This window comes from Labeo rohita, chromosome 23 (assembly GCF_022985175.1).
Source record: "Labeo rohita strain BAU-BD-2019 chromosome 23, IGBB_LRoh.1.0, whole genome shotgun sequence".
NCBI lineage: Eukaryota > Metazoa > Chordata > Actinopteri > Cypriniformes > Cyprinidae > Labeo > Labeo rohita.
The window spans coordinates 12529408-12556010 of NC_066891.1; the positions used below are offsets into that span (position 1 = coordinate 12529408).

General features: G+C 35.7%; 1 protein-coding gene and 1 long non-coding RNA gene across 2 annotated transcripts in view; one reads left to right on the forward strand and one right to left on the reverse strand.

The window, feature by feature from the left end:
- pex14 (peroxisomal biogenesis factor 14) overlaps positions 1 to 26603 on the reverse strand; it is an 84163-nt gene that overhangs the window by 22565 nt on the left and 34995 nt on the right. Inside the window, exons 4-5 of the mRNA XM_051096359.1 lie at positions 11413 to 11532; positions 5080 to 5165 (exon numbers count right to left, since the gene is read on the reverse strand). Coding sequence (XP_050952316.1) covers positions 5080 to 5165; positions 11413 to 11532 — 206 coding nt within the window. The remainder of the gene's footprint in view (positions 1 to 5079; positions 5166 to 11412; positions 11533 to 26603) is intronic.
- Positions 13877 to 26603, forward strand: part of LOC127154673 (uncharacterized) — a 41948-nt gene continuing 29221 nt past the window's right edge. Inside the window, exon 1 of the long non-coding RNA XR_007825507.1 lies at positions 13877 to 14011. This is a non-coding gene — a long non-coding RNA (uncharacterized LOC127154673). The remainder of the gene's footprint in view (positions 14012 to 26603) is intronic.

Here is a 26603-nt window from a genome sequence, read left to right on the forward strand (position 1 = left end):
GTTTTTCAGAGCTTTACAACATTTGTTCAATAAGAAATACTGTGAAATATTTTTACAATTTAACTATTTACTATATTTTAAAAGTTGCAGCAATTACTTCAGTCTTTAGCGTGACATGATTCTGTGCTCAAAAACATTTTGTGTTATCAAAATTTTGTGAAATATTTTTTACAATTTAAAATACCTATTTTGAATTTTCTTTGAATTTTGAATTGTGATGCAAAGTTGAATTTTCAGCAGCCATTACTGCAGTCTTCAGCATCACACGATCCTTTAGCATTTATTGTAATATGCTGATTTGGTGCTCAAACATATTTTGTATTATTATCGAAATATTGTGAATTTTTTTTTACAACTTAAAATACTTACATTGTATTTTCTATATTTTAAAATGTAATTTATTCCTTTGATGCAAAGTTGAATTTTCAGCAGCCATTACTGCAGCATTCAGCATCACGTGATCCTTTAGCATTTGTTGTAATATGCTAATTTGGTGCTCAAAAATATTTTGTATAATTATCATCAAAATACTGTAAAATATGTATATATTTTTTACAATTTAAAATCCCTAAATTGTCTTTTTTTATTTTAAAATGTAATTTATTCCTGTGATGCAAAGTTGAATTTTCAGTAGCCATTACTGCAGTCTTCAGCATCACATGATCCTTTAGCATTTATTGTAATACGCTGATTTGGTGCTCAAAAACGTTTTATTTATCAGTGTTGAGAACAGCTGCTTAATATTTTTGTGAAAAATGTGAACTTTTTTCTGGATAGAAAAGAAAAAAATAACTATATTTATTTAAATCTTCTGCAACATTATAAATGCCTGTACTGTCACTTTTGATCAATTCATTTTTCTATGCTTAATAAAAGTAATAATAGTGACCCCAAAATTTTGAATTGTACTGTATATCATTTCTTATTTAATTTTATTTTATTGTTATCAGAGTTATTTTTTTCTAGAACACAAACAATGAGGGTTTTTGAAGGATCATAATTAGGCAATAATCTTGAACAAATAAAATACAAATCTCAGAAACACTAGAATACACCCTAATTCATATAGCTGAAAATGAAGAACATCATTTGTTCAACAAATGACAAGCAGAGACTGGCTAAATCTTTTTTTGAAACTAAATGGAAGTGATTCATTTGAATGAATCTGACTTGTTAAAGCAATATTTGAGACTAGATAAAGACAGCATGTTTTAATAAATACAGTACAATATCAGTAGAACAGGACATTAAACAAAGAGAAGAAAAAATAAAAAGAAGAAGGAGAAAATCCAAACAATACTAGTCTTTGTGCTTGATTTCACAGTACGAAGTTCAGTATTGTGTTTGGCAACAGCAGATAAAACATCATTATATGAATTATGATTAATAGGCCTGCATTCATGCTGAAAAAAACAAGACCTTTTGTTTTTTTTAAATCCCTCTCAAAAGTCTTGTGGTTTTCTCACTTCATCCAGAGCAATTTGCCTCAATGGCTGACACAGAGGCCAAGAATTAAGCATCGGGGCATGACTCTGGGTTCAACATCATTAAGTCTTTTAGCCCACAGGCTGGCTTCTCCATTTGAACATGTCACCTTCTGAGGACAATTGCTTGTCAGAGTTTAAGCCTTGTAGAACAACATCTCCAAACACTGAGAATAAACGGCAAAGGTCAGACGGCTAGCGCTTCCACTAGCTGCCTTTTCTCACGCCAGCGCTGTTTTATTTCCGAACGCACGCGTCGATTTGTTTCCCCAGACAAACAACCAGCGCATAGACGGGGAGATTAACATGGCATTTGGTGAATAGCTGGGTGCTGTAAAGCGTAATGTGCGTATGGAGGCTCTCCGTCTGGAAAACAGTTGGCCCTAACAGGTTTTCACAGCGGCGCAACCGTTGTTGACACCGGCATAAGTAATAAACACTTTTAAGTTGAAAAAATCAGAATGAGTGTCAACACCAGGGTAGTTAATAAGAGAGCTGCTGTGAGCGCTGTTTACAATGTGCTCTATAGCATAAATAAAGTGGAGGAGGAGGCCGGGGCATATGGTGGCACCGGTGAGCCGCTCCTCTGACATGACAGCAGCGAGAGCTCTCGCACCAGGGAACAGCACCTCCAGCCATGGGCACAGATCCTTCGAACAGCAGAGACGCACGCGGGGGACTGGAGAACCACAAACTGTTTGTGTGTGAGTGAGAGACAGACAGAACGAAAGTGAGAAACGAGCGAGCAAGGAGAGTTACGCAGAGTTACATTTTTGCAGTTTCTGAAGAAAATGTGAGTGCTTATGCCTGCACAAAAATCAATTTAATAATGCTAAGAGTATCAAGAACAGTTGCCAAGGCTGCTTGGTTGCTAAAGTGTTTCGAGTGGTTTTTTGTATGCTTCTAGAACATTTCTAGACAAAGAACGCACATCAAAGTCTCTACTATATTTTCATCACTAATCATGTCTATTTTTTTGCGCATTTTTTTGTCTGTCAGTTAAAAGTCTTTTATACAATTTTTTAGTAAATTTGCTCATGGCTCATCAGTAATCACTACTATTCAAAAGTTTAGGGTTGGAACGATTGTTTTAATGTTTTTGAAAGAATTTTGATCATATTTGTGATCCTGGACCAAAAAAACAGTCATAAGGGTCAATTTTTTTAAATTGAGATTTATTCATCATAGGAAAGCCGAATAAATAAGCCTCCGTTGATGTATGGTTCGGTATGATAGGACAACATACTACTATTTGAAAATCTGGAATATGAGGGTGCAAAAAATCAAAATATTGAGAAATTCACCGTTAAAGTTGTCCAAGTACTTAGCAATACATACTACTAATCAAAAATTACGTTTTGATACATTTATGGTAGGATATTTACAAAATATCTTCATGGAACATGATCTTTACTTAATATCCTAATGATTTTTGGCATAAAAGAAAAATGTATCATTTTGACCCATACAATGTATATTTGGCTATTGCTACAAATATACTCGTGCTGTATCAAATACAGTAGATGTAGTAATATTGTGAAAAATGAATACAAATTAAAATAACTTCTTTATTTTAATATATTTAAAACGTAATTTATTTCTGTAAAGGCATTGTTGGAATTTTCAGCATTTTCAGCCATTACTCCGGATTTCATTCTAATAAGCAGATTTGATGATCTAGAAATTTTTTTTACTATCATCCTAAATAGATGCTGGGATAGTTCGCCTGAAAATGAAATGACTCACCCTCATATCGTTCCAAAACCGTAAGACCTTTGTTCATCTTCGAACACAAATTAAGATATTTTTGATGAAATCTGAGAGCTTTCTGACCCTGCATAGACATCAATGCAACTACAATGTTCAAGGCCCAAAAAGGTAGTAAGGACATTGTTAAAATAGTCCATGTGACATCAGTGGTTCAAGCATAATTTTATGAAGCAACAAGAATACTTTTTGTGTGTAAAGAAAACAAAAATAACAACTTTATTCAACAATTTCAACCGATGCTTCTGTGTAAAATTATCTGCCAGCGGGGTAAGAAAAATACTCTTGTTTTAAAAGATGTTTTTAAGATAATTTTAGTTGTTTACATTTTAAGACATTTTGTCATACCAAAAGTGGACATTTCTGTAGAATGACTGAAAGATCCTGTCATTTTGCTTATCTAGTAAACGCATCGTGAGTTAATAATTTTTTTATACTTTGACTAGAAAAAAGACAAAAACTAAGTAAGATAAGCATTTTTGGAAATCTGATGATACAAGAGAAGCTTTTTTGCAGTGCTGATGTCACATGGACTATTTTAAGTCCATGTCCTTACTACCTTTCTGGGCCTTGAACTTGTCAGTTGCACTGCTGTCTATGCAGGGTACGAAAACTCTCGGATTTCATCAAAAACATCTTAATTTGTGTTCTGAAGATGAATGAAGGTACAGGCTTGGAATGACATGAGGGCGAGTAATTTATGACAGAATTGTCATTTTTGGGTGAACTATTTATTTTTTTCTCCCCCCTCAGTATTATTCTGATTAATAGAAAGTTCCAAAGAACATTTAATTACATTTTTTGTAACATCATCAAAATCTTTACTGTCACTTTTGATCAATCTAATGTTTCCTTGCTGAAAAAAAAAACAAAAAAAACATTACTATTTATTATAATAAAATGTATTTATTATTTATTTTATTCATATTTAATAGAGCAGGAGTATGAGTTATGTGCTAGTAAACCACACGTTTAATACCTGGGGTATTTTACTATTACTATTTAAACAAACCCCAAGGTTTAGGGATTTGTTCAAATAATAATAGGAACAATGAGACGGCAACAATAACAGTAATAACTTCCTGAGCCAGCACCAGTAATGAGAATGAGTGAAAATGAAAGTTGTTAAAAATGAGAGTTGAAGTCACACTCTCAAAACATCACTTTAAGTACTGCACAAGCTACAGTTTCAGATTATAAAACACTGACGCGTGTCAAAGGAAAATCTGACTTTTTCTGTTAAAATGACATAAGTTTGGCTCACTACATTAGTAAGAGCAGTCATGTGGGCTACTGGAGATGGAGACTGGCTTTATAGACCGCGTGTGCCGAGAGCCGAGCAGCCAAGTGCAGACGGAAGCTTAGAAAGCTAAACATGCGTTCCTAATCATGACATCATGGGAGTTCCATACGGTGTCATTGTAAATGCTCTCTTAAAGGCCACTGCTCCATTTCCTTTCTCTTATAAAACAAAGTAATGGAGTCCACATGCCCCTGTGAGCAGTGTGGGTTTACTGTCACCGAGAAACAGGGTCTCTCCCTTACTCGACGGGGCCTGAGGGCCCACGCACCCATCCGTGCCCACGTACAAAATCAAGCTGTGATTGTACTGGAAAGCAGTAAGAGTACTGCTGCTGGGTTTTTCCGAAAGGGAAAACAAAGAAAGATCTACGAGTTGAGATGAGCTCATTCCGATGACGCTGGACAGTAACCACAGTGATTTACACGACATCAATGTAAGAAACACACAAAGGTAGAATGCAGGGAAAAGCTTGAGTTCTCCGAATAATAAACACGTTTTGAGAAATAGGCTATTGGTGGCACGTACCCGGTAGAGATGATGGAAGCCAAAGGCTATTCCTGCCAGGATGACAGCCAGGGCGCTGTAGTCTCTCCATCTGTAACCTGGGGGACCTGCAGAGACAAATACAACAAGCCCATCTATTAGTCCAACCCTGGGAAAGCTGTTGTGGGCCTTCTGCTAGATGTCATATTTAATTTGACACGAACGAAACAAAACTGTGGTGTACAGAAATACAGTATAACCAATGGCCTAATTTTGACACAAGAAGAGTTTTTGTGCAATTCACTCATTAAATCATTCTTGTATTAATTTTTTGCTTAAGATGGTGCCGGTAACCCAGATCATTTCTGTGAATCAGTATAAAGTGTCCATTTTAATAATAATATTAATAATTTATAATAATACATTAATAATATGTGTGACCCTGGACCACAAAACAAGTCTCAAGTAGCACAGGTATATTTGTAGCAATATCCAACAATACAATGTATAGGTCAAAATTATCGTTTTTTTTATTTACGCCAAAAATCATTATGATTTTAAGTAAAGATTATGTTCCATGAAGATATTTTGTAAATTTCCTACCTTAAATATATCAAGACTTAATTTTTGATTTGTAATACGGATTGCTAAGAATTTCATTTGGATAACTTAAAAGGCAATTTTCTCAGTATTTTGATTTTTTTGCACCCTCAGATTCCAGACATTCAGATAGTCGTATCTCCGTCAAGTATTGTCATATAATAACAAACCATACATCAATGAATTTTTCAAAATTCACCCTTGACCCTTATGACTGGTTTTGTGGCTCAGGGTGACGTATGTAGGTTAACACTGCTGTACAAAAAAGAAAAATAGTCTTCTTGTGTTTATTTCTATAATAATTTAATAATATAACAACTAATATTAAACTCTGCAAGTGTTTGGTCAAAATGGCTGATTTAAAAAAGACAGATAGCAACAGATATTTTATCAAATATATTTTATATATAATATGGACCACATAACCAGTCATAAGGGTCATTTTTTTTTATATTGAGATTTATACAGGGGTTGGACAGTGAAACTGAAACACCTGGCTTTAGACCACAATTAGTATGCCGTTTGGCCTCCTTTTGCAGCCAATACAGCATTATTTCATCTTGGGAATGACAAATACAAGTCCTGCACAGTAGCCAGAAGGATTTTGAGCCATTCCTTTCGCAGAACAGTGGCCAGGTCACTATGTGATGTTGGTGTATGAAAACATTTCCTGACTCGCTCCTCCAAAACACCCCAAAGTGGCTCAATAATATTCAGATCTGGTGACTGTGCAGGCCATGGGAGATGTTTAACTTTACTTTCATGTTCATCAAATCACTCTTGTCACCAGTCTTGCTGTGTGTATTGGTGCATTATCATCCTAATACACGGCACCACCTTCAGGGTACAATGTTTGAGCTATTGGGTGCACAAAGTCAACCTTCACACTCTGCTCTTATTAGTGGAATGTGCGATCAGTAAAGACTGGCCACCAGGCTGCATAAATATAGCCATGAAACCTCCAACACTATATTGGCCAGTGTTTCAGTTTCATTGTCCAACCCCTGTACATATGCTTTCCATTAATACATGGTTTGTTAGGATAGGACAGATAACGCTATTTGAAAATCTGGAATCTGTGGTTGAAAAAAATCTAAATATTAAATTAAATATTGAGAAAAATCACATTTAAAGTTGAAATGAAGTTCTTAGTAATACATATTACTAATCAAAAATTTAATTTTCATATATTTACGATAAGAAATTTACAAAACGTATTCATGGAACATAATCTTTACTTAATATCCTAATGATTTTTGCCATAAAATCATCATTTTGACCCATGCAATGTATTGTTGGCTATTGGTACAAACATACCCATGCTACTTTTTTTTTTTTAAAAGTGTAAATATTTAGATGAAAATGTTTTGTAGTATTATACATCTAAATTTCCACAAGATAACAAAAACTAGACTTTGAGACCGCACTACGTACTGCCTATACATCTACCCCTTCAAAGCTTTTTTGTTTACGTCAAACTGTTAAAAAAAGTGCCTACAGTGACTAAAGTTTATAGCGTAAATAAGTCTATATGAATTGGTGCTCTTGTTCCTAGAAGGAAAGGGGGAAAAAAAAAAAACAATTCTGACACAAGGCTGTGGAAGCGTAAACTAGATCTGAACTTTTAGATTAAGTACCACATTACTGTAAAACAGAACATGAGCAACTGCATCAGCTATGACTGAGCTTAACGGAAACTCCCGCTTACAATATTTTAGGGGAAAAAGCTCTGTTAAGTGTAATTGTGATCTTGAAGAAATGGAAATGAGAATCGTTTAGAAGATCACTCGTACGGTTTCTGCTCAGACCTCGTACAAGTGCTCACTAGCGGTGAGATGGGGTGTGAATGTCGCATAAGCACAGCGAGTACTATCAGGAAATGAAAGCCCACATCAAAGAGTCTCTCTTCACCCCTCACACTCATTCTCAGAGAGAGACAGTTGACCTGGCAGAAGGCAGAAAAAAAGCAGAAAAAAAGTGCAGCGCAGATTAAAAAACAGATAAAATAAAAATGCTTTTGTTTTCTTTAGCGAGACCCGACAGGTGCCCTGCAAACAGCTTTAAAGATACTGAAAACACGTCAACATTTGGAGCGGTATGATGATTAAAAAGTGAATGTTGAACCGCTCTGATATCAGAAAATGAATAGGTATTAGGAAAATACAGAGCAATTGGTTGACCAAATACATAGACCCGCCTCAATCTCACGCCATTGGCTGAGCCAATGTGTTAGGCTGGTTAGAACCTCAAACAAACAAGCAATCTTTTAAAACTGCCTTTTCAGAGAAACCACTTAATAATGGCTAACGTATAGTTGGCATATTAAGCCTGAACATGAGAAAATAAAAAAAAAAATAGTACACTTCAGTTTTTAAGTTAGGCTTTAACCAGCTTCTGAAAGCAAGAGCAGCCGCTGATTCACGCTGAGGCAATCTGGCAAGGCTCAGCCAGCAGAAAGGAGGGAGAAATTATCATGCAAATGTTTAACGGCACACCAAACAGAGAAGTAATTAAAGCAAGCCTGGCTCTGGCAGGTCAACATGTCAGATACAAAATGCTCCATTTTGTAACATAGCGAGGTCTGCGGAACAGGTGTGTTACTGTAATTTGTTTGAATCTGCTCTACTGAATACAAATAGACAAGCTCTCTAATAGACTAGCAAAGCAATAGTACTTTTTCATTTTTTTATGCGCAACTGAACAAGCAGTTTTTATCTGATTAATTATATTACAGGTCTATTAGGGAGACCCAAATAAAATCTGGCAATGATTCTTGAGACATGGGACAAAAAAAAAACAAAAAAAAACGTAGCAGTAGTAGTAGTATTTTTTTTTTATTTATGTAATGCCATGTCAGCATCTTAGGCTATTTTCATGGCAAAAACAATACAAGTATAACATATTTTTTACATTAACATATTATAAAAATTCTAAAACTTTTCCTGGCAAAATTATACTAAATAACTGAGTGAGTTTTCTACATATATTAAAAGCGGGACAGTCCAATAAAATATGTCCGGGACAAAAAATAAAAAATAAAAAATAAAAAAATGTAGCACAGTTTTACCTGCCATTAGTTTTTATAATAGTCGATTTTACACTAGATCACTAGACTGTTCTGTACACAAACGCATCGTTTTATTTTCTCTTGTATTAAATTATTGTGTACTATTCCTACACCATGTTTAAAGTGCTGATGAAAATAAAACAACATAGTGGAACATACAGATACATGAAGCATATATTAAAATAAAAAATAAAGTTTATATATAATTTCACATATAAAGTAATTGTGCATATACTTTTGACTTTTATATTTTTGATTTTTGTCATTATTACTTAACACAAATTGTAAGGAAATCGTTGAGCACTTTTAGATATTTTCCTTATTTTAAGTCATGACATAGAAGAGATTGCTTCAAAATAATTCTGATGTAAATTCACAATATATCTACACTTTTAACAAGGGCTGGGCTTTGACACAAATTTCACGATTCAATTCGACTTGACTTTCAATTATCAATTTTTTTTAATAGATATCAGGTATAGTACATCTCATATTTTCTCAAGGAAAAAAAAAAACCTCTCAAGTAATGCTGTAAAATATACATGAGAGTTTTAAGGTTAAAATTAACTGATTTGTATACAAATGCGTGCAATACACTCAATGGAAAAAGTTTTTTTTTAAATAATAAAGTTAGTTACATAATCATTTTTCTACTCCAATTCACTTTTTTAAAAAACAAAAAGATTTGAATGGTGGCTGCCATAAAAACTTGATGGACTTGAAGAACAGCAAAAATTATAATAAACGTTATATTTTTAGACAATTGCTCCCCTCTAGAGTTAATTTTTCTAGCTGAGTTTATGGTCTCTGAATATATTTTTTCTCATAAAGGTAAATGTGATGTTAAGTGACATTGTTAACAAGCTTTTATATTGATGTCTTTGCACAGCTGCAACACTGATTGTGTAATTACATGAGACAGGATACGGATTTCGGTAAGTTGTGCTCTTTCTGTTAACATATCTTCAGATGTTCATTCATGTTTATTTCATGTTGAAACCTGTACTAAAGCAGAAGAGACGATCAGTTCACGTGCGCTTTACATTGCCGCTTTTGTTAAACAGAGGCATTAAAGCGACTGTCACTCCACATTAAATATCTCCAAAATGGCATTTATTGTTTAAATACTAATAAAATTGACAGAATATGAAATCTGAGACTTGTTTCATAAGCACAAAGCTTATTGCAATTTATTGGATGGGAAGTGTGCTACAATGTTCTGTTCATTAACTGAAAACAGGCTAGACTAATTGATTCTCAGGACTGAGAAATCAATATTGTTTCGCAAAAAATGAGAATTGATTAAAATCAAGAAATCTATTTTTTTTTTTTTTTTTTTTTTTTTTTTTACCCAGCCCTCTTCTTCTCCCATGAACTACTCAAGAATCAGTGCCTTGTCACTCACAGGATCAAACCTGTATGAAGACTGCAGCTTAGTTCTGCTGAATGAAGGTGACATTCTACACCAGAAAGTACATCAAAAACATCATCAAACCTGCAACTTCCTAAAACTTCCATTTTAAGAACTTCTGACAACGTCACTTTTTGTATCAACGGTAAACAACACATTAACTGAAGTGTCCTTGCGGGAACATGGCGTGCAGGACACGCATGAAGGCAGCTTGGGCGATTTCAGAGTCCTTGAGCTTAGCTGGCGGCCCTGACCGATCTCCTACTTCAACTCGAGGTCCAAACGGAGGTCCTTCTTCCACATGGGTAGCCCCTCCACCTCTACTTTCCACTCCTGCTTTTTATTTGGTCACTTAAGGTGTGAGCATGGCCTCCATTCCCCTTTTTTCCAATCTCCGTTCAAATTTATTGGGTTCAGAAAAGGCCCTACTGTCCTTCTGCCGCTTGAAAATAGAGATCAGAGTATCCATTACTTCGACAGAGATGGATGCGGGTCCAGACGCATCGTCCCCATAACAAGGACATCAAAGAGAGGGACCCCCTCTTTCAAACCTGACCCCCGCGAAGATCTCCTCACTCTCCCCTCATTATGCCATTCTCTCATAGCCGTTTTGATATAAAACCCCCACTCTAGTGGGGCTGAAGCCTAACTACATGGCCATCCCATCAACATCGCTTTCATTACAAAACATGAGATGGCGGGGAGTCAAGGACAGGGTGGCAATAAATGAGGGTGGAATACATCTGGAATCATTGTCATACAGGTTAAGCATTATGCGAACTTCATTCAGGATTGGTAAATCAGCGGCCGGCCTGGAGCTCATAACCCGTGGAGGTAATAAAGATACAGGCTGCAGAAAGGCCCTCGGTAGGCCAACCAACCAGAGATCGTCGTAATGGCGCGAACATCATATCGCAAGGCCGTGCCGAAATTAATTACGTGCCTACGCAAATGGGATGTTCTCCGCCACTCATTTCCTTTGAAAACCACTCGCTTAAGATAATAGTTATGTTCAGACGCTTATAAAAATATCAGCACCATATTCCAAGGTATTCCAAGCAGTTGCCCTGTTTTCAATTGATGTATGGGTGAAGGTTTAAACAGGATTACAGGAGCACAGAGGAGATTGGAGGACTCATTTAATATAGTCACGCACCATTTGGTAGAGAAAATCTACTAGGCTAGACGAGTCATGTTTAAGGAGCGCAGGGCCGCAAAAACATACAGTGGGTGGACGAGCGGAGGGGTTACAGGGTAGACCACCTATCCTAGCAAAAGCGACTATGGTAATACTCACTGTATGGGGCCAGTGGAACAGGGTGGGCGATGTGTGCAGGTCCGGGAACGGCGACAGTCAGCGGCTCATCTGTACTACCGGACCGCTGGATGGCCAGCTCGACCTCTTCATCAGTCAGACCTACGTGGAAAAAACACGGTATGACATTAAACACATTAACACTGTAAAATTCCATTAAAAATACATAAAAAAAACATGTGAATTTGTACGTAATTTCTATATTTTATTTCTAAAGTAATTGTGTGTATATTTTTGGTCACTTTTATTATTCCTCAACACAAATTGTAATGAAATCATCTGGTATTTTTAGAAAACTTAATTTATTTTAAAGAATTAGTCCACTCCAGACTTCAAATTTCCTGATAATTTACTTACACCCCATGTCATCCAAGATGTTCATGTCTTTCTTTCATCAGTCGAAAAGAAATTAAGGTTTTTAAGGAAAACAAACAAATAAGGGCCTTATCTAGCGATACTGTCATTTTCTAAAAAAAAATTAAAACTTTATATACTTTTTAACCACAAATGACCATCTTGCACTAGCTCTGTGATGCACGTCTACAACTTCACGCCTTATGTAACCACATTGGAAAGGTCACGTATGGTTAGTTCTTTGTCTGTTTACTTCGGTTTATAAAGGTAGGGTAGGGCGAAAACTTCTAAATCATCCGACATTGTTGTTTTACCTTTTTTTGTAAAGGGCACTTGACTTAGTCTTTCAGTGGAACCCTTTGAAGCTCCACTGAAACTGCAATTTGGACCTTTAACCTTTTGGTCCCCATTGAAGTCCACTTTGTAAACACTGGATTGGCTTCCGCCTACGTCGCATGTGACCTTTCCAATGTGATTACACAATGTGTGAAGTCGTGGACGCAGAGCATTTGTGGTTAAAAGGTATATACATTTTTATTTATTTATTTTATTTAATGAGCGATCGCTTGCTAGATAAGACCTTTATTCCTCAGCTTGGATCGTGTAAAGCTCTTTGAAGCTGCACTGAAACTGCAATTTGGATTTTCAACCCTTTGGCTCCCATTGAAGTCCACTATATGGAGAAAAATCCTGGAATGTTTTCCTCAAAAACCTTCATTTCTTTTTGGCTGAAGTAAGACATGAAAATCTTGGATGACATGGGAGTATTTTATGAGAAAATTTTAATTTTGGAGTGAACTAATTTTTTAGTAAAATATTGGTGAAACTAAACATTTTTTGAACATTTTTTCTGCTATTTGTAACCTTTCACTCAAGAATCTCAAGAACTCAAGAATCACTCACAAGATTGAAGGCAAAATTGAATGAAAGCGCCTGAAAACTCTAGAAGTTGCTAGAAAAACAGTGCACTATGAGAGTAAAAAAGTGGTGATTCAAGTGTAAGTGTGTGGTTACAACTGTCCTATACAACCTGCAAACAGATCTAAACGTTAAAACTCTTGCTAAACTAGGTTAATAGCACTATAGGCGGCAGACATATACCAGGAGAAGCAGCTCTGGAGGTCCAAAGCTCTGAGCTCCTCTCCATTACAGTCAGATCTCAAGAACAGAGCCTGTCCATTTCCTTCCGCTATATTTCCCCAGGTAGAGCTCAGCGGAACCCCAGACAGATAAAATGCATTATTTTAATTTCTTCATTGTAATGTAAATGTATTACATAATTTTGCAAATGCCAATATAATTTAATCTTCAGATCTTTTTTAATGATTTTAGTGGTGATTAAATTGCATAGAGGTCCCTGATGGAAAATGACAGGAGAGGGAGAAAAAAAATCTAATATTAATATTTCCTTTTGTGGAAAAAAAACTGGTTTATTTCCAACACTGCACGCAGTCATTGGTCTGCGTCTTGTCTTGATTAAGCGACTCTATGCGGGCCTAAACAGAGCGGCAATGGAGTAGATGGCAACAAGAGACTGGAGGAAAAAGAAAGACAGAGGCGGAAAAAGCCTGTTAGTCGAATGTACTTGTGCTTTGACATTTAATGAAGACATAAAAGCGGGAAAACATTATGGGCTTCCTCTACAATTGGCACATAAAACCCAAATGCTTTAACATCTCCATTTAGAGCCAATGGTTTAAAAAGGCTCCAGTTTCTATTAAACTGTAAGTTACACATATCAATTTAATAAATCTACTGTATCCTACAACACACACACTTACACACACTCCCTCTGACCTTTGTTTGTCCACAGTAGACTGGAGTGTGTCACGTCTGTCATTGCGTATTTAGTCTCTCTCTCGTGCGCTCTTGCTCTGTTTACTGGAGATATCCCCTTGGGCATTGCGCTACTCTATTCCACATGCTTTCATACGGCACGGCTGCCTGCCAGAGAGCCAAAAGGCTGAGCTTTGCTCCAAATTGAGCTGTTTAAAGAGCAGACAGCAAGCTGTTTTTGCGCTGTAATACACACATCATAAATGTGGCAAATGCCAGTGCCACATGTGCTTAAATAGAGCGGAGAGAGCTGGGAGCTTGGCAGAGAACAGAGTCTGAGCCTGTTCAGCCCTGTCTGCTGTCTGCTGGGTATGAAATCACAGTCACACTTCATAGAGCCACACTAACAACACTGCAAAATACAATACAGGAGCGCACGAACGCAGCAGAGGTAGGGATGCATGGTTTATCGCGCCGTTTTATTGCTGCGTTTCATGCTTTTCCAGTAAAACTTTCAATTTATAACTGTGTGAGAGTTTAATTATAGCAATTAATCGTGTAAAAAAAGTACAATTTTTTAAAGAAAAGTTAAAGTTGAATAAACAGACAAAAAGATATCATTAAAAAAATATGAAAAATATATAATGTAGTGGGGACAGTGCAAATATAGAAAAAAAAAAAAAAAAAAACAGAAAAGCTTGTTGTCCATTATGACAAATTATATGTTTATATCCATAACAAAATAAATAGCCACTTTTATTAAGCAGTAATAAATACCAAATCTGCAAATCTCGTTTTTATTTTTATTAGGGCTGGCAAACAATTAATACAAAATAAAAAATAAAAGTTTGAGTTTGCCTAATGTATGTGTGTGTACTGCGTGTAATTATTATGTATATATAAACACAAACACATTTATGTATATATTTATACACAGATAAAGAAATATTTACAAGAATATGTATATGATCATTTTTATCGAATTTACATTATATATAAATAAAACATATTTCTTTTAAATATACACATTAATTTGTGTGTATTCATATATACTTATATAAACTTTTATTTTGTATGTGATTAATCGTGATTAATCGTTTGCCAGCCCTAATTTTTATTCTTATTTTATTCTTTTTTAAATTAATTTCTTGTTTATTTATAATATTATTTTTTTTGCTTTTCTTTGACTGTTGAATTATTGATAATATGTCTGTATTTGAAAATGTAGCTTCGCTGTCACATAAATAAATGATATTTTACAATACAATAAAATAGAAAATGGTTCAATTGTAACAAACCATTTCTGTATTTTTAATGTATTTTCGTCAGTTCTGCTTAGCCCAAGAGACTTCATTCAAACACCACCTCAGCTATAAATCATATAAAGCTTCCTCTTCCACAGCAGCAAAACGTTAAGATCCATAATTTACAACACAGATCTCTCTACATATAACCATATTCTCCCTTACTTGTCAAGAACGATATTAACAAAATTTACACCGCCACAATTTTCATTAAAATGCCTCCTCTCTTGCAGGAATCTCTAGGTTGAGGTCAAAGTTAAAAGAAGGGCAGGTTCTGCTGAGGTTGAAATGGCCCTGAAAAATGTTGAATAATTTAAGGCAAATATTGGTCATCCTGTCTTGCATGGCATTCAAAGTGCCAGGAAGCAGCCATGGCCATGTGCTGAGCTGGTGCAGTCAGCCTGTACTGTCCAATAAGCAATAATGTGTCCCTGGACTCCCTATTCATCTGACCACACCAGACTGCATGGTGGCAGACTATCGAATGAGACTTGGAGGCCCCCCTCTCATTTCCTCCCACTCACCTCGCCGTAAAGACGCTTTCAGGAAGTTCACGTTTTCGGGAGTTCACCTCGGAACGAGGGGGTCGTTTTCTAAGGACGTAATGAACAAATATGTACATATTCGAAACGTCATTTGAATTCTTAAATAGCGCCCCCCGCGCGACTACAAAGGGGTCTGGCGTGCATCCGAATAAGATGCATGCAAATTCATTAACGCGTTTGCTTTTCTTTCGGGTTTTCGGACTCACTCAGCTGTTTTGTCTCCTCTGATGCCTTTATTACAAAGAAAATGGGACGACAAATGAAAGACCTTTGAGATCCAATTTAAAAGAAGGACAACAAGAGTGAATTTTACATATAAAAGGAAAAGGACACAAAAAGGAAACACGAAATTTATTACAGTTTCCAAAACCTGTGGAATGACCCCTCGGACCTCCATTTCAGATCGACCTGCTGCTAGATGAATTTTTTTTTTAGACATAAATTACATCTAATGACGACACCGTAAAAAAGAACAATAATGGAAAGCTATTCTGTATTTCATTATACTGTATTATTTGGTGCACCTGATACACGCAGAGCCTGTTTATGAGTCACCATATTAGCAGATGCTCAGTCGAAGCATTTGCTTTGACCTTGCCATTCTCATTGGGGCATGAAATTACGGTGGTGGCACTGCGATATTACAGCTATAAATACTGTAAACTGCATATCTGGGCTACGTTTTCTATTGTCTTTCAACATAAACCTGATCGGTATTTATTTAAAGGAAAACCCATTGCTCTCTGGATTATTTATGGCTCTATTTTCTGGGCTCTTATTTTCAGGATGTGTTTTTTTTTTTTTCCCCCAACCTTTTTTTTAAAGAGTGATGAGGCGACTCATCCAGCCATAAAGTGCACTTCTCCAATTTTGGCACTTGTGAACTTCATAGGGTAAGAACAAGCTCACAGGGACAATTATAAAATTGCTTACTGACTGGCTGTTAAAGGTGGCTGCTCTTTTTTCAGCAGACCAACAAGGCTTGAACACAATCGGTGGGTGAATATTACGCATTATTATAATAATACCAGCTCGAACAAGAAGAAAAATACAGAAGGTCGTAAAGATGGAGGTCACAAGAGCGATTCTGTGAGATTTCACATGTCAAGTCCATGTCCCACACGATTGCATGCCTTAAATAATGACCGCTCTCATAGCGTATTCATTTATGTATTAAAAAAAAAAAAAAGGAGGACTCTGGTCATTTTCCTGCTTTATCGCCTTCTCCTGATGACAAAGTGAAAAGCAGCTGGCCTAGGTGGCGCCGTAGAGTAATTTATAACCACATCAATCCCTTTGTCTTCTATGCAGGCCTTGGTCATTGCCATTCCTGTCCAAGAGGTGAGTCGCATCACCTTACTTGCAAACTCTTTCCTATTAATATCAGGGATGATGAACCATTTCTTTACCTTCATGACGTGAGCGGTATTACACCTGCACTGCGCCAGTGTCCCTTATGGCTCTTAAGGCTTAATGAAATGACTACAGGAAGAACACTAGTGAGGTCAAAGATCCGGGTACCAAATTCAGCAGCTTGTGTAGCACTGGACGTCCACATGCAAGCTTACGGGAAGCTACTGGGTGAGGTTTGTCACAGGACTAGCATAGACTGGGACGACTAAGGAAAATCTGTTTTACTTCCCTGATAATTCAACTTGGAGACACTAAATGAAGGACAGTAAATTCTGTAACGCTGCCAACTAGCAGTCAGCTGAGAAATTCAGCCTGTAGTTTTTAAGATAACAACATATCAGCGGGCATACTTCATTTTTAGTGATTTCCCCTGAGTGAGAATACAATTTAATGTTGTTCATAATTAAAATATCATTTATTAGAAACAATACTCTGTTGCGAATGCGTGTATGCTTAACTACATGCTGTCATGCGCACACATAACACAACGAGTAGCAGTTCACAAAACGCATTATTATATTCCTCTGCAATGCTTTTCCAATGTTTTTTAATGTGAACTTGTGCTAAACAAAAACGTTTGACCATTGTGCTCACATCTCAAATCTTTTGCAACATTTTGTGCAAAATCATCATGATAACTTGCATTTGTTCCCCATTCGACTGGCTGAAAATCATGTTTTTCAACACAAAAATAATTTCTGTCGAATGGCCACAAAGAACACTTAAAGGGACAGATCACCCAAAAATGAAAATTCTGTCATTAATTACTCACCCTCATGTCATTCCCAACCCATAAGATCTTTGTTCATCTTCGGAACACAAATTAAGATATTTTTGTTAAAGTCTGAGAGCTTTCTGACCCTGCATGGACAGCAACACAATTACCACGTTCAAGGCCCAGAAAGACAGTAGTCCTTTCATTGTTAAGATCCATGTGACACCAGTAGTTCAACTGTAATGTTATGAGGCTATAAGAATTGACTATTTTAATGATGTCCTTACTACTTTTCTGGGCCTTGAACGTGGTAGTTGTTTTGCTGTCTGTGGAGGATCTTTATTTAATCTAGTTCTGAAGATGAACAAAGGTCTTACGAGTTTGGAATGACATGAGGGTGAGTAATTAATGACAGAATTTTCATTTTTGGGTGAACTATCCCTTTAACGCTTTTCGAGTCAGTGATGAGCAAAAGTAATGATTTGTGATTCAGTGAATTAGTCATTAGAGAGATTCATTAGAGAATAATGCTTTTTAAAGCCATATCAATTTATACAGTTTTATGCAAAAGTTTAGGAACCCCTTGCAGAATCTGTGAAAATGTGAATAATTTTAACAAAATAAGAGAGATCATACAAAATGCATGTTATTTTTTATTTAGTACTGTCCTGAGTAAGATATTTTACATAAAAGATGGTTACATATAGTCCACAAGACCGAAGAATAGCTTAAATTATTAAAATAACCCTTTTTTAAAAGTTTGGGAACCCTTGGTTCTTAATACTGTACGTGGTTACCTGGATGATCTACGACTACGTTTTTTTGTTCTGTGATGGCTGTTCATGAGTCCCTTGTTTGTTCTGAACAGTTCAATTGAGCACTGTTTTTCAGAAAAATCCTCCAGGTCCTGCAGATTCTTTAGTTTTCCAGCATCTTTTCACAGTGAGGACAATTGAGAGACTCGAACACAACTATTAAAAAAAGTTCAAACATTCACTGATGCTCCAGAAGGAAACACGATGCATTAAGAGTCAGGGTGTGAAAACTTTTGAACAGGATGAAGATGATCTTATTTTGTTGAAATATCATTTTTTCCATTTAGTACTGCCCTTCAGAAGCAACAGAAGATACTTGCATGTTTCCCCGGGAGAAAATTAAGTACAATTTACCTTGATCTTCAAATTCAAAAAGTTTTCAGCTATTTTTTGGTCTTGTGGACTATATGTAAACATCTTTCATGTCTTATTGCACTTAAACTGTAAAAATACACACAAGTTTATGTTAAAAACACACAGGAGTTACAAAAACAGTCGGTTATGTCTGTGAAGGTAAACAGCTGTTTATATTAGATCTGTGTGGCAGTAGCGTAACATACAGTAAATAAATCAATAAATACACCGCTCTCTTGTCTCCTCTGATGCTGGGACTCTAAATAGTGTTCTGTGCTCGTCTGTGCAGCCAACAACAGAACAGTTAGCATACTTTGCTTGAACTTTTGCCATGGCTTTAGAACGGCTACACCATTGTCACTTGCAAAAACACAGTGGTGGAGAGTGGGTGGAAACTTGTAGATTAACGGGTGGTAATATTGTAACAAGATCCGCTTTTTACGTCACGGGGGAGCAAAATCTAAACGGCTCATTTTTCCACAAGCTTGCAGAGAAAGACTTACCAAAAAAATTACCGGGTTGTTCTTTCTCACATTTTCTGGGTTGCTAGATGCACCGGGGACCCGATTATAACACAAACACGGTCAGATTTTCATTATATTTTTTATATTTCTTATAAAATATAATAATTACATAACGGCTGAGACATAACTGCCTGAAAACAAGCAAAGAAATGCTCGCTCACAGCTCTTCCTCAATATAATAATTTGGGTAAAATGCTACACAAAACAGCAATAAGGCAGTGATTACATGCAGCTTCTTTAAACTACCTCTGCTTAAGGACAGCGCATACACTTAACGCAAGCCTAGATAATAAGTACATATACACCCACATTTGGAAAGCCCAATCAAAGAGTGATGTAATGATGTGGGGTGTGCTGGGAGATCGGTAATTCACAATTTACACTGTAAAATGACCTGCTTAGAAAACATTAGCGCATATCTCTGAATGCTTACCGAGACCAATCACATTCCCCTTGAAAAGAGAGGGAGACAGAAATACGGAGAGAGCGAAAGGGGTGGAAATCACGGAGGTATCCTTCAGCGCGGATTAGAGCATAACGGCATGTAAATAATACGTGTAGGAGAGATTGTTGTGTAAAGACGCTGCAACATGTAATCAAAGTGCTTCCTATTTTCCCCTTCATCAGCTGCCCGCCACTATGGCTGCCTGCTGCAGGAATCCAATTTAACTCCCCACTCCACCAGAAGATGGTATTGTTTTATTTTATGGGGGCTTTGACATTTCTCACCGCTAATATAGAGCAAAACTGAAAAATATTTACATAAATATGACATTAAACTGCTTTAGAAATTAAGATGGATGTATATTTAGGTGTCTTTGTTTGGGGGAGGTGACTGACCTGAAATCTGATCTCTGATCTTTGCAACGTCCATAACACTTCTCTCATTTACTTAAATCATGAAAGACAGATGAACAACACCACCTTATAGCTATACCTCATACTAAATATCAACCAGGAAGCATGTGGAAAGATTTAAAATGTTGTTTTGCTAAGAAATAGTTCACCCAAAAATGAAAATTCTGTCATTAATTACTCAGCCTCATGTTGTTCCAAATCTGCAAGACCATCGTTAATCTTCAGAACACAAATTAAGATATTTTTGATTAAATCAAAAGCCTTCTGACCCTGCACAGACGCCCAGAAAAGTAGTAAGGACATTGTTAAAATAGTCCATGTGACATCAGTGGTTCAACCGTAATGTTATGAAACTACGAGAATACTTTTTTGTGCGCAAACTAAACAAAATTAACGACTTTATTCAACAATTTATTTATTTAAAAAGAAGTCCTCCGTCATTCTGTCTTTGAAGCACATATGTGAAAGAACCATGACGCATCACTTCTCATAATATTCTATCAAATAAAGACAAATACCAAATAAATAAATAAGTGTTCAAAAACGCATACATGCATCAGGGCTCTACGCTTACTTTTCTTTCCTAACTTAAAAATGTAGTAAAAGTCAAAAATTTCAGGAGCACCTTCTAATCAATAATCAAAAAATCTGATCAAAAACAGGGGAATTTTGTTTTTACCTTTGTAAAGGCATTTTTCAAACTTTATTAAAAGTATGTCATCTTTTATGTCAAATCTGTAAAAATTATATTTTATAAGCTTTTTAAAATTTCTAATTGAAACAACAGATTAAGAACAAATAGAATAAGTTATGAATCAAATTAAATCAATATTAACAAAATTTATACTACAGAGGTGGCACAGAAGAACACAAAAGTGGCTAATAGGTGCATTTTCACATTTAATGAGGCTCAGAGGTTGCATGAGTGCAATCAAATTCATAAATTCATGTTGAGAATGTTTCAAATCTAAAATTATGAAATATTAAATGATTTAAATAACTGAAAAGATACTTTAAAAATTAAACTAAATCTGCCAGTACGTGGCGGCAAGTCACTGAATAATTACTGAATCATTCATTCATTTGATTCATTCGAATGGCTGATTTATTCAGGGATAAAGCAAGTGTCTTTATGAATGGGAAATTGAATCATTGACTCACTAGACTTGTTTAAAAATGCACGTTCCATTCATCCATAAACGAAACAATGATGGGTTTGAATTGTGATGCGCAGCGGCTTAGTTGTGACTTGTTTCGAACTATTTTTGATGACAAAATACATCAAAATCAGGCAATAGTGTTATAGTCAGACAATGCAAGTCACTTAATATTAACGTCTTGTTTACTTAACTGTTGTATTAAATCAGTATCTCATTTACAAACTCCCTTAAAAATCATTAAAAGCTGTCACTCATCTTAGTTCATCGCGATCTCACAAAGTTCCATTGTAATCAACAAAGCTCTCTACACTGCACAATGAATCTCTTATTTACATTCTCTCTACACTTTGTTTATGAAAGGATTTGTGAGATATGTCTGTAATACATTACTCAATGTTGCAAAAACATGGAGAAACCTTTGAAGCTCCCCTCAGCGCAAACACAAATATGCTGATCGGGTCAGTCGCACTGGTGCTCTTAAATATTTTTTCATAGTCGCATGCAGTATTTTTCAGTCATACTGTAGAGCCCTGTGCATGCATGCATATAAATACATTTTAATGCATATAAATGACTTTTGTTTTTAAATATTATATTTTTTATGTAATTGTAGGTAGTTAATACCTATAATTTTTTTAAGAAATAAAACAATAATAGCTGTATTTAGGCAATTTGTGTGGCTGGAGGTCAGTTTCTGCATCAGTGCTCTTTACTCATCTCACACTTCACAACAATACATCCCTCTTTCCTATTTTCATCCCATCAAGCATCCCGAGCTATAAAACCAACCAATATCAAGCTAAATGCAGTTATAAAATAACAGCTTCTAGCCTATATTCCTCATACTGCTTCAGTTTGATAGGAAGCAACTGGGTGAGTCTATTTTTCACCCACAGTATTGATTGCTTTTAGTTTAAAAGTGACTCATTGTAATAATGCCACTTTAATAATATTAAGGATAATGCTAAATTATATCTAGTATAATGAGAGTTAAAAGGAACACATTTCTGGTTTGGGGTTGACAAAGGGGTACTTGAGGCTTACTGTACATACACAAGATAAAAAAAAACAAAAACAAACATTGGGAAAACCCATCATAAAGCATTTATCAGAAGTATTTACATATGAAATGCAAAGAAAGAAATGTAAGATAAAACCAAGCACAAATGGTTTACAGTGTGGATTACAGACAAAACTCTCTTATATGCCAAACATAATCAAGACGAGTTACTACTGAAGAATTTGTGCCTGCATTTAGCAATTATTACAATGACCTTGGCTTAACCCTATCCCTAATTAATAGGTATTAGAAATAAACAGTGAAAATGAAAGGTCACCTTCATAACCACCATCGGTCATTCTCGGCTAGCACGTTTAAGGCACGTTTTAATATGAACGACGTTAATCAAATTAAACTTTCGAGCAAACTCCAGGAATGGCACGGAAAACACTGCAGGAACAACACACCGAGCGGCGTGTTAAAATTGCTTCTGTGAGCACAGCAGGGCACTGGGAAAATGGTAAATTTCAGGAGAAATTTAATAAGGAGAAATTGGCTTAAGATTACTCAGCACTTTGCTTCTAGATTAGTCTCCCTCCTACCCTTCAAATTGCACGAGTTGCTTTCAGAGTGATACAACATTGTGACATAATTACATTGTTGAAGGTGAGGCTCAGTAGAAATGGCTCCGTGCTGACACAAGACGATTTTCCAGCACATGCAAATTTACAGACGGCTCACTTTAAAGCCGGCACTTCTCTGCCATTTGAGGGACTAGGCAAAACGAAAAACCGTTTGCATGTTGACAAAAGGTTGCTGATTGCGATCCACAATTAAAACAAAAGGGTCATTGTGACTTTAATCCAAAACCCAGAACTGTACGTGCGCACAAATCATTCCTAAATCATGCCGGCTTAATTAAGCTGTCTGATTGATGGTCTGATCGTCCCGTCGGGAACGTCCATTGAGAGGATATTGAATAGTTGTCTATTCCGATGTTTAGCATATTTTCATAACTACGTGACAAGCGGCAATATCGCGGCAAAGTCGTCCTCGGGGTGTAAGCAGCTGCGTCCCACCCAAAATTGCACGAGCGAGCAGAGGAAACGAAAGAAATGAAACTTGAAGCTTTGATGATAACTCGTCGGCTGTGGTTGTAAACAGCTTTGCGCTTTGAGTTCTATCAATAACCTCTCGGTTACAAGAGTCGGTAATTAAAAGCCTAGTGACCTGGAAATAGTGTCCTCGTTCGAAGATCTCCAAATGTCCGCATAAAAAATACAACATCAAATTAGAATAGCAATAGCACAAGGCCGAGTCTTCCAGCTATAGATCTATTGATGTTCAAACACACCCTGGGGGCACATTGCCATGATAGTCCTGAGTTCACCGTGTTCCCCATTACAACCTGGTTTTGCTGTTCGGAGAGGTCAAAGTCAATCTAAATATACATTATACACACACACAAAACGGATTCATGCGAATTATAAACAACACAAACACAATGGGATGCAAAAGTCACTGAACATCAGGATTTACATGAACTTGGGAAATTCTTGCAGCTTGAGTGGCAAGGGGGACACATCAAATAGTAATAAATATTAAAATGCATGTCAATTGTTTTCTTAAATTGTTATGCTGATAATATAAAATAAAACAAAATTATATAATAAAAAAACAGTTTAAAAAAAGTAATTAGAAAAAGTTTTCAATGCTTCTGCACCCCACTGTACATTTTCATAAATGAATGAGTAATTTAATTAATACAGTATATATAATTGTATTCATTATTTATTAATAATCATTAATTTATGTTTTAGTTCTATATATTATTAATTATTACATTTATTTTAAACTCTCAAATTGTTCTGCTGATTAAATAAAATTAAATAAAAAAAAATAAAAAAAAAAAAAAAAAAAAAAAGTAATTACAAAATACAAGTTTTCAAGAATTCTGGACCCCACTGTACATTTCTGTAAATAAATAAATAATAAATAATTTAGTTATGTATCATTTTATTCATTATTTTTTAATAATTAATATATACTTTATTTATTATACACACATTTTTATTTTTTTTTATTATTATTATTATTATAATTATTATTACTCGCACTGTTATGCTGATGAATAAAATAAAACAAATATAATAAAAAATAGTAATGAAAATGGTATGCATTAGTAAAAACTGTACATTTTTGTAAAATAAATAAATAAATAATAAATAAATAATTGACTTGTGTATAATTGTATTCATTATTTTTTTTAATAATTAAAATATAATTTATATTTATTATACATATATTATTATTATTAATCATTTATTTGTTCGTTCATTCATTCATTTTAGTCTCTCTCAAATTGTAATGCTGATAATACAAAACAAAATAATATAATTAAAAAAAATGTAATTAAAAAGGTATGCATTAGTAAAAAAAAGACTTCTGGGTCCCACTTTATTTTCTAACAAAAAATAAATACATAAATAAATAAATAAAAAAAGTGTATTCATCACACATTTATTCATTTATTTATTCATTCATTAATTTCAAACTCTATGTCTCTGAACGTTTATTGTAAAAAAAAAGTATATTTATTTATTCATTTAGCGAGTCAGTTAGTTAGTTATACTGTATGTTCAAAGATAGGGAATTATATATCTTTTTCAGGTAGCATAGCGAAACCTTTGCATTCATGTGGATTATAGGACCATATTGAACACTACAAACATTAGGTGGCATGGAGGGGTGGGGGGGTGACTTATCATGAAACAGTGGCACACTGGTATATTAATGCTTAATTTACCAATAGACCCCTTTCAGAAATCCATTCGAACCTCCAAACGCGCTTGTTACAAAACACAAATTCGATGCATAGCGTTCAAAACCTGCAAATCCCTGGAACTGGATACAATTTCACATTCACATTGAAAAGAACCACATTTCATGATAAACATCCAGCATATTAAGCCGCATAACCCAGCTGTGAATTATAAATGAAGCCGATCTACTGCTAACGAGAAGTACTGACCGAGGAAAATGCTAAAGATATAGAGACGTCATAATAGGCCACTGATGTGAACAACAGCAGCCGGCAACTATGGATTTTGTCTCCAGTTACCTACACCGGTCATGGAGCTATTAGGCTCGCTTTCCTCTGCAGCTCTACTAGCACCATCGTAGGCCAAATCCACCTGCCTTCACCATTAATTAGTCCCGACAGAGCAAATTTCATTTTAAATAAAACCTAAAGGGAAAAAAAGTCACGTCAGATAAGCACAGCGCTGCTAAGATTTACAATTATCAATAGCGTGCAGAGACAGATGAGTTATCGCGTTATAAAGGACAATGCTGACCTTGCGAAACTTAAATGTAATCAAGATAAAACTAATCTGACCTTTGTGAAGGACTATATTTTATTTTAAAAAATGATATGCATTTCAGCGCCGAAGTGATCGTCATTTTATGTGACTGATTTTAAAGTTTTAAGACCTGCTTGCAAAACACTCAAATAAGCCATAAAGTGAGACAGATTACATTGTGCTTCTCGATTTCCATCACTGCCGCCCTCAAAGTGATTTGCTAAAACATCACAATGTCATTTTCAGTGCTGGCTTTTGAAAAAAATCTCTGGAAAAAGATCAAAATACAGTGTACGGATTGATTTCTATCCTGCACACACTCAGGCCGGTGATCTGATCTGAAAGGGGTTTGTGCCATAGGAGAGATAGTGGTGGGTTATGCATCAAACACACATATTGATTGATACCTAAACTGCTCTGAATTTAGAGTGAATGCATATGTATGCTCACAACACGTTACTTCTCTGGTCGATAAGACTTTCCGATGCATTCCAGTGCTTTAATATTTATGATAACAGCTAAATTAAGTAAAAGCTTTAAAATGCTGGGAGGTAGCATAATTGACAATTCCATTGAAAGTGCAGGAGGGTTTGTCAATATTAATTTTCTGGATCCCAAAGAAGCGTCCCAGCTGATAGGTCATTTATCCACACAGCTGGGATCAAGCTCTCGGCAGCCCGATCGACCCTTACCTGACCCTCCGGGGCATCCAACAATGGCCTCGACCTCTGACCCCTAAAAGCCAATGATCTCATCCTGTGAAAATCTTGGGCCAAAGTCCACTGGACTACATGCTGGCCCTAAAACTGAGCTGTCTTTAAAGAGATAGTTCATCTAAAAAAAAAATGACAGTTGTGTCATTATTTACTCTGTCGAAACCTTTGACATTCTTTCTTCTGTCAAACACGTATAGCAGAACGTACAAGTTGCTCTTTACCGTGCAATGGGCCTCACTTACGAAAAAACGAGTAGAACAATTTTTTACGTAAATCA